Source organism: Erythrolamprus reginae, chromosome 3 (assembly GCF_031021105.1).
Source record: "Erythrolamprus reginae isolate rEryReg1 chromosome 3, rEryReg1.hap1, whole genome shotgun sequence".
In the NCBI taxonomy this organism is placed as follows: domain Eukaryota; kingdom Metazoa; phylum Chordata; class Lepidosauria; order Squamata; family Dipsadidae; genus Erythrolamprus; species Erythrolamprus reginae.
The window spans coordinates 257,045,231-257,059,666 of record NC_091952.1 but is presented as its reverse complement, the minus strand read 5'-3'; the positions used below and the strand labels follow the sequence as shown (position 1 = coordinate 257,059,666).

Here is a 14,436-nt window from a genome sequence, read left to right as displayed (position 1 = left end):
CACAGGCAACATCAGGGGACAAAAAGAGACCTTGATGGACCTCGGACAATGGGCACCTATCCAACAGCATGAAAGTTAAGGTAGAGAAAAGCAAGGTCTTGCGCCTGGGCAGCAAAAAAAGCAAAGGGACCAGGACAGATAAGGGCAGTGATGGAGAACCTATGGCGTGCACAGTACAAGTGGTGTCAGAAATAAGTTTATTTCTTGAAGTAATATTACAATGCAAGAAAATGGTCTGTAACCACAGGAAAGGCTGGTGTAAGCCGTAAACAGTATGTAATCATGGGTTTGTTAACTGTGCTGCAACCTGATTGGCTGTAATCTATATAAAGGGCATAGCACCCTTGCATGGGTGTGGTTTGTGCTTAGCGGTTTAGAGGTTAGTGAATTGTGGTTAATGGTGAGTGCTTTGTGGGTGGTTGCTGTGATGGATGTAACAGTAATTGTATTGTGGGTGGTTTCTTATAGTGGTTAAACCTAAAGGCGATAGAGAATAATAATAATAGTAATAATAATAATAATAATAATAATAATAATAATAATAATAATAATTTATTAGATTTGTATGCCACCCCTCTCCAAAGATTCGGGGCGGCTTACAACAGTAATAAAAACAGTATAACAATGGAACAAATCTAATAATAAAATATATAAAAACCTCAACAATTAAAAACCATACAGCACATACACATCAAACATGAAATATAATAAGCCTGGGGGAGATGTCTTAGTTCCCCCATGCCTGGCGATATAGGTGGGTCTTAAGTAACTTGCGAAAGACAAGGAGGGTGGGGGCCATTCTAATCTCCGGGGGAAGTTGATTCCAGAGGGCCGGGGCCGCCACAGAGAAGGCTTTTCCCATGGGGCCCGCCAAATGACATTGTTTGGTCGACGGGACCTGGAGAAGGCCCACTCTGTGGACCTTATTGGCCGCTGGGATTCGTGCGGTAGAAGGCAGTTCCGGAGGTATTTAGGGCTTTAAAGGTCATTACCAACACTTTGAATTGTGACCAGAAACTGATCGGCAGCCAGTGCAGGCCACAGAGTGTTGGAGAAACGTGGGCGAATCTTTTGCTAAGAAGAAAAGTAAAATGTATTTTTACAAGAAAGCCTGCTGCCGTGTTTTTCATTCAAGACTTCACTTTGGTATAGTTGTGAACTGTGGTTAGTTGGTGGGGTTACTTTCCGTATGCGCAAAACTCTCCCAACAAATGGCACGCAGAGTCATATTGGCAGGCACATGAGCTCAGGTCCCACACACCAGCTGATTTGTGGACATTTTGGGCCTACTGGGGAAACAGGCTGCTTTCAGCCTCTGGAGGAGGCGGGGAAGGCCTGTTCTTTACTCTCGCCAAGCTCCAGAGCCTTTCTGGGAGCCAGTGGAGGGCAAAAACAGCCTTCACGATCCCCTTGGAGGTCCTCTGGAGGCCGGAAAAGTTCTGTTTGCTGACTTCTAGTTACATGAGAAGTTCCAATTTTTTTTGCTCTCCCCAGGCTTCGGAGCCTTTCTAGGAGCCTGGGGAGGGTGAAGGCGGGGAGAAGCCTCTGTGGGGCCTTTCTAAGAATCTCCTGGGAGGAAACTGTTCTGTTTGGGTCCCCCCAGATGCCAACACCAACCAAAAAGAGTAGCCAGACACACTGGTAAAAAGCAAAGGCAGTTTATATAATTCAAAGCAAACACAGGTAACAAAAACTGTTCTTACAGACAGGAACACGATGAAGCTTCACAGAGGTTTCACGAAGGCCAGGCAATAAAACAGGATTCTTGCAGGCAAAAACAACGCTGGAGATAATACAACCCATGCCTCCCCCAAGTCTTCAGACTTCTAGGCCACAAGCCAAGATCAGAGACGCCAAGAATCGAAGCAAGGTCACAGGACTCCCAGTTGATAACTCTCCACAAGACTGTAAGGGCGGGCCCGCCTTTTCAACCCTGCTGAGGAGAACCACACCCAAACTCAGCTGTTGCCAATTCAGGGATGGAAATACCTTGCTAATTGGCCCCTTCTTTGGGCTGCACGTCTCTGCCTCATGTCTATTATAGCCTGTGCGTCTTCATCCAATGAATCCAGGCTACTAGCTGGGGAGAGGGCCCCCCCCGGGGGTCTCAGGCTGCTCTCCCTCCTCCTCTTCCTGATGTTCCTCTCCCCCTTCTGCCTGTTCCTCCCCCTCCTGTTCACTGTCCTCCTCCTCTGGGCATGGATCCGGCAGAGGTCCAGCCGTTCCCTGAGGAGCCTCAGGCTGAATCACAACAGAAACAGGGCTGGAAAATGCGGGGAGAAGCCTCTGTGGGGCCTCTCTAGAAATCTCCTGGGGGGAAACGGGGCCGTAAAAGGCAGGGAGAAGCCTCTGCGGGGCCTCCCTGTGATTTCCCCAATCGCAGGCATTATTTGCTTTTACGTTGATTTCTATGGGAAAAACTGCTTCTTCTTACAAACTTTTCTACTTAAGAACCTGGTCACAGAACGAATTAAGTTTGTAGGTAGAGGTACCCCTGTGTTCTCTTCTCTTCTCTTTTCTTGAATGTATAATGTATGATAGGATGATGACTGGTTTTTAGAATTGGGGTTTTTAGAGTATATTTTCATGTTAGATTTCTTTTCTGTTTTTGTATTTACCTTTGTTGTAAGTCTCAGGGGAAGGGCGGCATAGACATAGAAATATAATAAATAAATACATAAATAAATGACCTTAACTAGGACATGGGGGGTCAGTCTCCCCCATATAATCACCTGACATGTTTGGCGACCACATGTTTGCAGTGGAGGCTGAGGTGGCTGTTAGTCCTGTCACTGGAGCCGGCGGGTTGCTGCATCCAGCCTTCCTCATCTTCCTCTTCCTCCTCTTCCTCCCACTCCCCCTCCTCCTCCCTGTAGCCCGGAACCTTCACCAGGAAGTGGATCTGGGTCAGGAGGGCCAGGAAGAGGGTGGGGTAGAAACCGTGCATGGCTCCGATGCAGGTGAAGAGTTTGAACATTTCGCCCAGCGCTCTCACGGCCTAGGAGAGAAAGAAAGAAAGAAAGAAAGAAAGACCTGAAACAGCCCATTTCCCAAGCTCTGGTGGGCCCAGTAGGCTCATTTTCGCCCTCCCCAGGCTCCAGAGGCAAAAACACTCTCCCACATCCCCCCCGGAGTGTTGTGGTTGGCTCTGGGCCAGCTCCTGCAACAGGGAATTTGGACGTTGGTTTAGGGGAATTCTCAGGCCAACAGCTTCGGATAGTGAAGATTCATTGCCAAGGTCAGATGGTGGGGAAGCAGAATCAGTCGGAGAGATGGGTGCAGCCAGCCCATCAGGTAATGACCCCATTAGTGAGTCATCAGACTCGGAGGAGGATCAGTGGATAGACGCCCGTATGCACAGGCTCATGGCTAGAAGGGATCAACTGTGCAAGCATCGTCGGAGATAAGGGTGAACAACTGTTGCTGAGGCAATTAGGTTAATGGGGTTGATGATAATTTACAGGCATTGGGAAGTGCGCATGTGGGCATTTATTTGTTTGGAGAAGGTTTGGACTATTCCAGGGCTTCTGTTGACTATTTGGATAATTCACAGTTTAGTCTTGTGGACTCAAACAAGGGGGAGAGTTGTTCCTGCTTTTGACTGCATTCCAGGATTGTTATGTGGGTGAGAGAAATTTGACTCTGCTTCAACGTGTATGCTTTTAACACTGTTTCAGATAAACTACTTTTATTTTTTCTGTGCCGGTGTTTGAATTTGCATTCCTCTCTCACTGGGGGCTATTAATGAGAAGCTCGGCATAACATGGAGACTTTCCAGAAGTCGAAAACGCCTCTGGGTGAATTGAAAATCTGCTGGCTGGCACATGCATGCACATTACAGCTGAGTTAGAGTAACGGCTCATGTGCCAGCAGGAATGGCTCCACGTGCCCCCTGTGGCATTCGTCCCATAGGTTCACTATAGCTGGCCTAGGGCTTATTTCCCATCTGGGTCTTATTCAGTGAAGGCTGCTCATCTTTGGAGCTACTGGTGCACCCTCTAAGACTGTTGCAGGTGCGCACATGTTCATAAGGGTGATATTCGGCTCCTGCGCATGCGCAGCAAGTGAAATCTTGCACAAGGATACATGAATGAGTGAGATTTTAGCCATTTTCACCAATATTTTTGCTTCTGTGCATGTGTGGAAGCAAAAAACCAGCTAAAATTGCCAAAATCTCACCCACCTGAGTATCCTCACACAACCTTTCGCTTGCTGCACATGCACAAAAGCCGAATCTCAGAATTTGCTGAAAAATCTCAAAAACTCTCAGAAAATCACCAAAAATTGCCAAAATCTCACTTACACGAGCATCTTCACACAAGATTTCACTTGCTGCACATGCGCAAAAGCTGAATCTCAGAATTCACCAAAATATCTCAAAAAATCTCAAAAAAATCTCAAAAAACCTCAAAAAACCTCAAAAAACCTCAAAAAACCTCAAAAAACCTCAAAAAATTTCAATTGCTGAAAATTGCCAAAATCTCATTTACATAAGCATCCTCACACAAGATTCCACTTGTTGCGCATGCACAGAAGCCGAATCCTGTTTGAGGGGTGCGCATGCTTTTGTCAGGTATGCGCTGCTGCGAGAGTGCAACTCCCATTTTTCCAACTGGAGCTGCGCACCAGTCCACATAACCAGCAGCCCATCTCTGGTTATTGTGGTGGAAACACGGTCCTTATCTAATCGTGCTGGCAAGATTCTGGGATTGCAATTTGCAGCCTTAAAAGTCCTGTCCTTTTAGCCTTCCTGGGGGAGTCCATGCTCTGTCCCGGCCTACCTCGCAGGGCTGACCCTTACCGCCAAAGGAGCCAGGGACTCCTCGTAACCGGCGCCATCTCCTCCGCTGCAGCTGCAGTCGGGCAGGCTGGCTTTCTGTTTCAGCTTCCGGAGCAAGTACCACATGACTCTGGTGTTCGTCTCCGAAACGGTGCATAGGCTCTTCCACATTTCGGAGGTTGTGCTGGAGAAAGACAAGAGCGGAGAGGTGTGACCCATTGAAGCTTTCAAGAAGAGACGGTCACTTGTCTGAAATGAAATGGTGTAGGGCAGTGATGATGATGATGATGATGATGATGATGATGATGATTATTATTATTATTATTATTATTATTATTATTATTATTAAAATTTGTATGCCGCCCCTCTCCGCAGACTCGAAGTGATGGTGAACCTTTTTTTCCTCGGGTGCCGAAAGAGTGTGGGTGCGCACTATTGCACATGCGTGAGTGCCCACACCCATAATTCAATGTCTGGGGCGGGCGAAAACAGCTTCACTCACCTCCTGGAGGCCGGAAATGGCCTGTTTCCCAACTTCTGATGGGTCCAGTAGGCCCGTGTTTTGCCCTCCCCAGGGTCCAAAGGTTTCCCTGAAGTTATGGGAGGGTAGGAACACCCTCCCCCATCCCCCTGGAGACTCTCTGGAAGCCAAAAACGCCCTCCCAGAGCCTCTGTGTTAGCCAAAAATCACCTCGCCGGCACACACATGCAGGTTGGATCTGAGCTAGGGCAACGGCTCGCGTGCCAGCAGATATGGCTCCGCGTGCCACCTGTGACACCCGTGCCATAGGTTCGCCATCACTGCTGTAGGGTCTCCTGCATGGGGGCGGGGGTTTGGACTAGATGACCTACGAGGTCTCTTCCTACTCGGTTATTCTGATCGACGGAAGTCTTCTCGTCGTTCCTATCACCCATCTCTTCCCACTTAAGACTGCAGGGCTGTAACTTGTTGCTTGTATCCTTGAGATTTCTATTAATATTGATTGTTTCTTCATTGCTTATTTGACCCCTATGACAATCATTAAGTGTGGTATATCATGATTCTTGATAAATGTGCATTTTCTTTTATGTACACTGAGAGCATCTGCACCAAAGACAAATTATTTGTGTGTCCAATCACACTTGGTCAATAAAGAATTCTATTCTTAGACAATGAAGAAATTCTCTATTCTTTTTACTGAAAGAGTAGTAAATGCTTGGAACAAACTTCCAGCAGACGTGGTTGGTCAATCCACAGTAACTGAATTTAAACATGCCTGGGATAAACATATATCCATCCTAAGATAAAATACAGGAAATAGTATAAGGGCAGACTAGATGGACCATGAGGACTTTTTCTGCCGTCAGTCTTCGTTGTTTCTATGTTTCTATGTTTCTATGTTTCTATGTTTCTATGTTTCTATGTTTCTATGTTTCTATGTTTCTATGTTTCTATGTTTCTATGTTTCTATGTTTCTATGTTTCTATGTTTCTATGTTTCTATGTTTCTATGTTTCTATGTTTCTATGTTTCTATGTTTCTATGTTTCTGTTTCTATGTTTCTATTCTATTCTATTCTATTCTATTCTATTCTACTCTACTCTATTCCAGTCCAGTCCAGTCTAATCTAGTCTAGCCTATTTGCCTCCAGAAGTTGTGGGACCTTAGTCACTGGAAGTTCTCAAGAAGAAACTGCCATCTGCCAGAAATGCTTGGACAGGTCATTGGACTAGATCAGAGGTCCCCAACCGCCGGTCCGCGGACCGTGACCGGGCCATTGGGGTTTTCCAGCCGGTCCGCGCCGCCGCTGCCCTCCCGGCAGAGGACATTATGCAGGACAGGGTGGGGCGTCGGGCAGGGCGGGGAGAATCAGGAGGCTCCTTTGGCGGCTGGGGGCTGCCTGGCTTTGTGATTTTGGCTGGGGGGGAGTTAGGAAGGTCCTACTTCTCCCCTCCCAGCCAAAAACTCAAAGCCTATCTGCTGGATACGGGCGATGAGCGGGACGAGCGGCGCCGAAGCCGGTGGCTGTGGCAGCTGCTGCAAGAGGCTTCCGCGCCGCTCTGTCCCACTCATCGCCCGTATCCAGCAGATAGTCTTTGAGTTTTTGGCTGGGGGGGGAGAAGTAGGACCTTCCTAAGTCCCCCCCCCCAGCCAAAAACTCAAAGCCTATCTGCTGGATACGGGCGATGAGTGGGACAGAGCGGCGCGGAAGCCTCTTGCAGCAGCTGCCACAGCCACTGGCTTCCGCGCCGCTCTGTCCCACTCATCGCCCGTATCCAGCAGATAGGCTTTGAGTTTTTGGCTGGGGGGGGACTTAGGAAGGTCCTACTTCTCCCCCCCCAGCCAAAAACTCAAAGCCTATCTGCTGGATACGGGCGATGAGTGGGACAGAGCGGCGCGGAAGCCTCTTGCAGCAGCTGCCACAGCCACTGGCTTCCGCGCCGCTCTGTCCCACTCATCGCCCGTATCCAGCAGATAGGCTTTGAGTTTTTGGCTGGGGGGGGACTTAGGAAGGTCCTACTTCTCCCCCCCCCAGCCAAAAACTCAAAGCCTATCTGCTGGATACGGGCGATGAGCGGGACAAGCGGCGCCGAAGCCGGTGGCTGTGGCAGCTGCTGCAAGAGGCTTCCACGCCGCTCTGTCCCACTCATCGCCCGTATCCAGCAGATAGGCTTTGAATTTTTGGCTGGGGGGGGGAGAAGTAGGACCTTCCTAACTCCCCCCCCCAGCCAAAATCACAAAGCCAGGCAGCCCCCAGCCGCCAAAGGAGCCTCCTGATTCTCCCCGCCCTGTGGAGAAGTGTGGAGGGCTGCATCACTAAGCTCCACCCCTCCATAACCCCACCCCCATTTGACCAAAGCCCCCCCCCACCGGGCCGTGGAAAACTGGTCTAGCTTAAAGCCGGTCCCTGGTGCAAAAAAGATTGGGGACCTCTGGACTAGATGATCTCTAAGGTCCCTTCCAACTCTGTTAATCTGCAGCCCCCTTGTAGGGTTAACAATGAAACCAACCAGAGGATAAAGCAAGCTCTGACAGACAGCTCCCCCTTATGAAAGGCAGGCCGGTGAGACAGTCTTGTCCTACCTGTTGCAGGGCAGGGAGTGTTTCAAAAGGCAGGAGACCACGTCTTCAGGCGACACTTCGGCTAGAGTAGTCACCACGTTCAACACCGCCCACCGAGCTCTGCCCATCGGGAGGGCGCTGAACTCCCAATAAAGCTGCTCCACTATTTCCGAGACCTGGAGAGGAACGATGGAAGGGGGAGATGGGCACAGGGCCACAGGTCAGGGGAATCGGGAGTTTCATTGGTGACCTTGTTGGGTTTCTATTCTTTATTTATTTTGTTAAACATGTGCTAAATAGCAGGCAGCGATGGGTTGCACCTGGTACAGGTGAGGTTGGCGATCCATTAGAAAAAATGGAGATGCGTGCATATCTCTTTGCCCCTTATCAGAGCTGCACTTTTGGAAGATAGTCAGCCCAACCAGCTAACCAGCCCAACCAACCAGCCACAGACAAGTAGATATGGAGATTGGTTGAAGTCTTCAATGAAACACAGCAGCAGTAGGAAGTCTTGGAAAAATATACTTCTTATTTACACTATTAACTGTATTCTATCTTTAATATACATATATCATACTGGTATCTCACTAGTATCACTACAACTATCTCAATTACAGTAACTCACAGGAACCAACAGATCAATACAGCAACTTCAGAACACACTTCACACAGAGCAAGGTCAGAGAGCAAAGAGCAGAGAGCAGAGAGAGCAATACTAAAGCTGTTGCATATCTAAATACTTATCACCCAATGAGGTTGCTGCATGCTTAATTGCCTCAGAATAACTCAGCATTCTCTACGTAGGCCTTCCTTCTGCATTGAGATATAAACTCAAGATATGCTCAATCCTGACACCCCTGAAACATGCACACACGTGTGTGTGTGAGATTCCACTTCTGTGCATGCGCCCGAAGCTAAATCTCATGCGACTTCGGCTATTTTCGCCAATTTCTCACTTTTGAACATGCGTGGAAACAAAAACATCAGTGAAAATTGCTGAAATTGTGCAAGAGTTTGCTTTGGGCACATGCGCAGAACCGAAGTCTTGTGAAGGGGGCAAGTGGGGCAGGGGCACGCATGCCTACGCTGGCCTCGGGAAGCACCAAGGAGGTGTACCAATAGGTCCTTCACTGATAGCAGGTATAGGTATGGCATAAACATGAACCAAGGGAGTAAATACAGATTAATAGGGACAGTTGGACAGGGATGGTAGACATGCTGATGAACATAAGAACATAAGAAGAGCCCTGCTGAATCAGGCCAAAGCCCATCGAGTCCAGCATTCTGTATCACACAGTGGCCCACCAATTGTCCATGGGGATCTTGAGCATGAAGAGAAGGCAAGACCCTCCCTTTCCTCTGACCCCCAACAAATGGGACCCAAGGGAACCCTGCCTGCCTCAAGCAACATAGAGGCGGCACATGGACAGATCTTTCAATCACCACCTATGATACACTTGGCATCCATGAATCTGTCTAATCCTGCCTTGAAGCTCTCCAGGCTGACAGCTGTCACGACCTCTTCTGGAAGGGAATCCCATCAACCAAGGACCCTCTGGGTGAAGAAATATTTCCTTTGATTTGTCCTCACTTTCTTACCTGTGAGCTTTAGGGAGGGCCCCCTTGTCCTAGTATTGTGTGATAGAGAAAATAATTTTTCTCTATCCACCTTTTCTATCCCATGCAGGGTTTTATGCACTTCGATTGAGTCACCCCTTTAACGCCGTCTTTCAAGGCTGAAGAGACCAAGGTGTTGCAACCTGGTTTCATAAGGGAGGGGCGCCATTCCCTTGATCATTCTTGTTTCCCTTTTTTGCACCTTTTCCAGTTCCATTATATCCTTCATTAGGTGTGGTGGACCAGAGCTGTACACAGTGCTCCAAGTGTGGTCTCACCATCGATTTGTACAGAATCAAATGCACTTATGCCTGCCTCCTTTACGGACCTTGTAGTGAGTCTGCGATAGACAATTTGTGGTTGAAGTTGTAGGGTGTGTGTGCAGTGGTTAAGAGTGCAGCACTGCAGGCTACTTCACCTAACCGTAGTTGTAGTTTAGCGGTTCAAATCACAGCACTAGCTCAAGGTTGGTAGATCTATCTGTCTATATCTATCTGTCTGTCTGTCTGTCTGTCTGTCTGTCTCTATCTATCTATCTATCTATCTTATCTATCTATCTTATCTGTCTGTCTGTCTGTCTGTCTATCTATCTATCTATCTCTATCTATCTATCCATCTATCTTATCTATCTATCTATCTTATCTATCTATCTATCTATCTATCTATCTATCTATCTATCTAGTCTGTCTGTCTGTCTGTCTGTCTCTATCTATCTATCTATCTTATCTATCTATCTTATCTATCTGTCTGTCTGTCTGTCTATCTATCTATCTATCTCTATCTATCTATCTATCTATCTATCTATCTATCTATCTATCCATCCATCCATCCATCCATCCATCCATCCATCCATCCATCTATCTATCTTGTCTGTCTGTCTGTCTGTCTGTCTATCTGTCTCTTATCTATCTATCTATCTATCTATCTATCTCATATATATATATATATATATATATATATATATATATATATATATATATAATTTATTTATTTATTATTTGGATTTGTATGCCGCCCCTCTCCGAAGACTCTATCTATCTATCTATCTATCTATCTATCTATCTATCTATCTATCTATCTCTTATCTATCTATCTATCTATCTATCTATCTATCTTTCTATCTATCTATCTATCTATCATCTATCTCTTATCTATCTATCTCTTATCTATCTCTTATCTATTTATCTATTTATCTATTTATCTATTTATCTATTTATCTATTTATCTATTTATCTATCTATCTATCTATCAATCTATCTATCCATCCTCCTATCTATTTATCTAAGAGCTGAGATGGCACAGTGGTTAGAGTGCAACACTGCAGGCAACTTCAACTTATTGCTAGCTGTAGTTCAGCGGTTCGAATCTCCCCACCGGCTCCATATTGACTCCCTTCCTTTCAAGTTGGGTCAAATGAGGATCCAGATTGTTGGGGGAAAGAGGCTGACTCTGTCAATCACATAGGGAGGGCTGGAAAAGCAGTATAGAACTCTACATGCTATTGCTATCACTGTCTTAAATCAACCAGTCAACTGCTGAGCCACTGGTGGACTCCATAGGTCCCCACAAACATGGAATTCAACCCTTCCCAAGAAGATTTTGGGGAAAGAGTTGGAGAAGACCCACCACACACACAAACACACACACAAACACACGGTGCAGTCTTGAATTTCTTGCTGGAGAGCCCGTCTTCTGGCTGGTTCAGACTTTAAGGAACTTCTCACCTTGTCCTTCAAATCCATTTTCTGCTCATGCAAAACCACCATGAGTTGCCCCGCAGTTTCGTTCAGGACGGCCTCGTCGCAGTTCTTCATGTTACTCACCATGGACAAGAGGACGTCCGCGGGAGAAGCCCAACCAGTTGTGACCTCTGGTCCCTGAAAGAAACAGGAGGAAACTGTCCGGATGTATACGGAGCTACACAGGAGGACTTAGTGAGATACCAGAATATAATGTGGCAATAAATGAACCCGTGCAGATTAAATAACGAAGACACATTTGTAGAAAACAATGTTAAATAGTTTTACTCTTCAGTGCAATCAAAAATATTTTCAGTCTCAGTCTTCTATGTACAGGAACTTTACTTTAGCTATATTAAGCTTACGTACAAGTAGATACTAAACCAATCCAGGTTTCTAGTAGAAAATGATAATGGTAATGGTAATGGTAATGGTAATGATAATGATAATGATAATGATAATGATAATGATAATGATAATGATAATGATAATGATAATGATAATGATAATGATAATGATAATGATAATGATAATGATAATGGTAATGATAAATGATAAATGATAAATGATAAATGATAAATAATAATGATGATAATGATGATGATAATGATAATGATAAAGATAAATGATAATGCTAATGCTAATGCTAAATGATAATGATAATGATAATGATAATGATAATGATAATGATAATGATAATGATAATGATAATGATAATGATAAATGATAAATGATAAATGATAAATGATAAATGATAATGATAACGAGTCTGCGGAGAGGGGCGGCATACAAATCTAAATAATAAATAAATAAATAAAGATAATGATAATGATAATGATAATGATAATGATAATGATAATGATAATGTTAATGATAATGATAATGATAATGATAATAATGATAATGTATTAGATTTGTATGCTGCCCCTCTCCGTATATTCAGCTTACGTACAAGTAGATACTAAACCAATCCAGGTTTCTCCGTATCACTATCACTACTCTACTCAATATTTAACTCACGCTCAAACGGCTCCAGCCAGCCAACTAATAACCACCACCATCAACAGCAGACAACAGCAGACAATCATGGTAAAGTTGATTTGCATCTTATAATGCTCTGGCCCAATCAAATTGCAGTTCACACCCTGTGTTTTGGTCTCCTAGGCCAGCGTACTCGGAACCCGAGTCTGATAGCGAGGAGGTTGGAGAGGATGTGGGGTCAGAGACTGAAAGCCAACCAGGGCCTGTTGCACCTCCAGAGGTGTCCATGAGTGACTCAGGAGAAGAGGAAGAGCCTCTTCTCGATACAAGAGTGTGCAGGGGTGTCAGCAGACAGGACTGGCTGAACAGGAAGAGGTCTATGCATGAATAGCTTTCTAGAACAGTGATTTTCAACCTTTTTTGAGCCGCAACACATTTTTTACATTTACAAAATCCTGGAGCACACCACCAACCAAAATGACACAAAATGACACTCTAACACAGTACATCTTATACATATAATTAATAATATAGTTTCTAAATGTATTTATACTCACTTAGTGTGAATAGGATAGACATAACCAGCTGAGGCTGAGGCTTCATCTAGTGGTGGCAACATTTACCTCCAGTCCTGACCAGGATTAGAAATCGGGACCACGGGGAGGAGTAGCAGCTTCAACTACTCACCGCGGCCACGCAATGACAAGTGTGTGGCAGCCCGAGCGGGGACCTTCTTGAGTGTGGATGAGAGGCGGCCTGCTATTGTCTCATCGCTAGTGGTCGGGATGAATCCTAGAAGGTGATTGGTCAGGGAGCGTTCCCTGTGCCTCCACTCTTCCTGTCGCTGATAGCTGGAGGGATTGTGAGGGGAATGTTTATGTTCGGATGGAGACGGCTGGCGGCGGGCCAGATAACTGGCCTCCACGGGCCATATCCAGTACATAGGCTATAGTTTGGAGACCCATGTTTAATTTCCCCACGGCACACCTGACTATGTCTCACAGCACACTAGTGTGCCGCGGCACACTGGTTGAAAAACACTGCTCTAGAGCATTTAGCCACACCTTATGGCAAAAGAAGGGGGAGTCTCGTGACAAGTGATTGAGGAAGTCAATGTTCAATATGAGAGATGGACAATCTGATCATGCTCGGGATCTCTTTCTGTGATTTACAAATTGAAAAACCAAAAACTGTGTCTTCAGACAGCCTGCCAATTCAGCATGAGTCATGGTTAATTAGAGAATTAATCAAAGAAAATTATTTGGGGAGTTCTTAGAGGCTTTAATGCCCGAGACTTTAATTAACAGCCGATACATCAACAGACTGGATTCTTGCTTTTGCTTAACATATAATCTTTCACCTCGTCCCATCGCTCCATCAGTTTCTCCAGTTTGTTTTCATTAAAGTTGTTTAATCTTATTTCCATAATTTCAAAGTGAATTTGATCCACCATGTACCAGTATCAATTCTGTCATGTCCATTCTTTAGCCTCTTTCCAACCCAATACCACTGCTGCTTGAGCGCTTTCCACTGCTGCAGTTTTTATTTCTTTAAAATCTTTCAGTTCTCTTTGTTTAACTGATACAGCTATTTCTTTTGTAATTATCAACTTAAAGTTTAACATCTTATTTATTTCGTTCTGCACTTCCTTCCAGAATTTCTGAAGTTCAGCACACTCCCAGAACATATGCATAATTCAAAGTGTTGGTAATGACCTTTAAAGCCTTTCATGGCATTGGGCCAGAATACCTCCGGAACCACCTTCTACCGCACGAATCCCAGCGGCCGATAAGGTCCCACAGAGTTGGCCTTCTCCGGGTCCCGTCAACCAAACAATGTCGTTTGGTGGGCCCCAGTGGAAGAGCCTTCTCTGTGGCGGCCCCAGCCCTCTGGAACCAACTCCCCCCAGAGATTAGAACGGCCCCCACCCTCCTTGTCTTTCGCAAATTACTTAAGACCCACCTTTGTCGCCAGGCATGGGGGAGTTAAGTTATCCTTTCCCCCTAGGCTACTACAAGTTATGCATGGTATGTTTGTGTGTATGTTTGGGTTTTTTTATAATAAGGGTTTTTTAGTTGTTTTTATTAATTGGATTGTTCATGTTGTTTTACCACTGTTGTTAGCCGCCCCGAGTCTGCGGAGAGGGGCGGCATACAAATCCAATAGATAATAATAATAATAATAATAATAATAATAATAATAATAATAATAATAATAATAATAATAATAAAAAAAACTCCTTCTCTGGAAGTGTGCAAGTTGTGATGGTGTGTAATA

The 14,436-nt window shown here is 45.3% G+C and overlaps 1 protein-coding gene across 1 annotated transcript in view; it reads right to left on the bottom strand.

Annotated features, from left to right (window-relative positions):
* Nucleotides 1-14,436, bottom strand: part of LOC139165264 (maestro heat-like repeat-containing protein family member 6) — a 37,410-nt gene that overhangs the window by 21,393 nt on the left and 1,581 nt on the right. Inside the window, 4 exon segments of the mRNA XM_070748401.1 lie at nucleotides 2,733-2,998; nucleotides 4,802-4,964; nucleotides 7,844-7,998; nucleotides 11,164-11,316. Coding sequence (XP_070604502.1) covers nucleotides 2,733-2,998; nucleotides 4,802-4,964; nucleotides 7,844-7,998; nucleotides 11,164-11,316 — 737 coding nt within the window.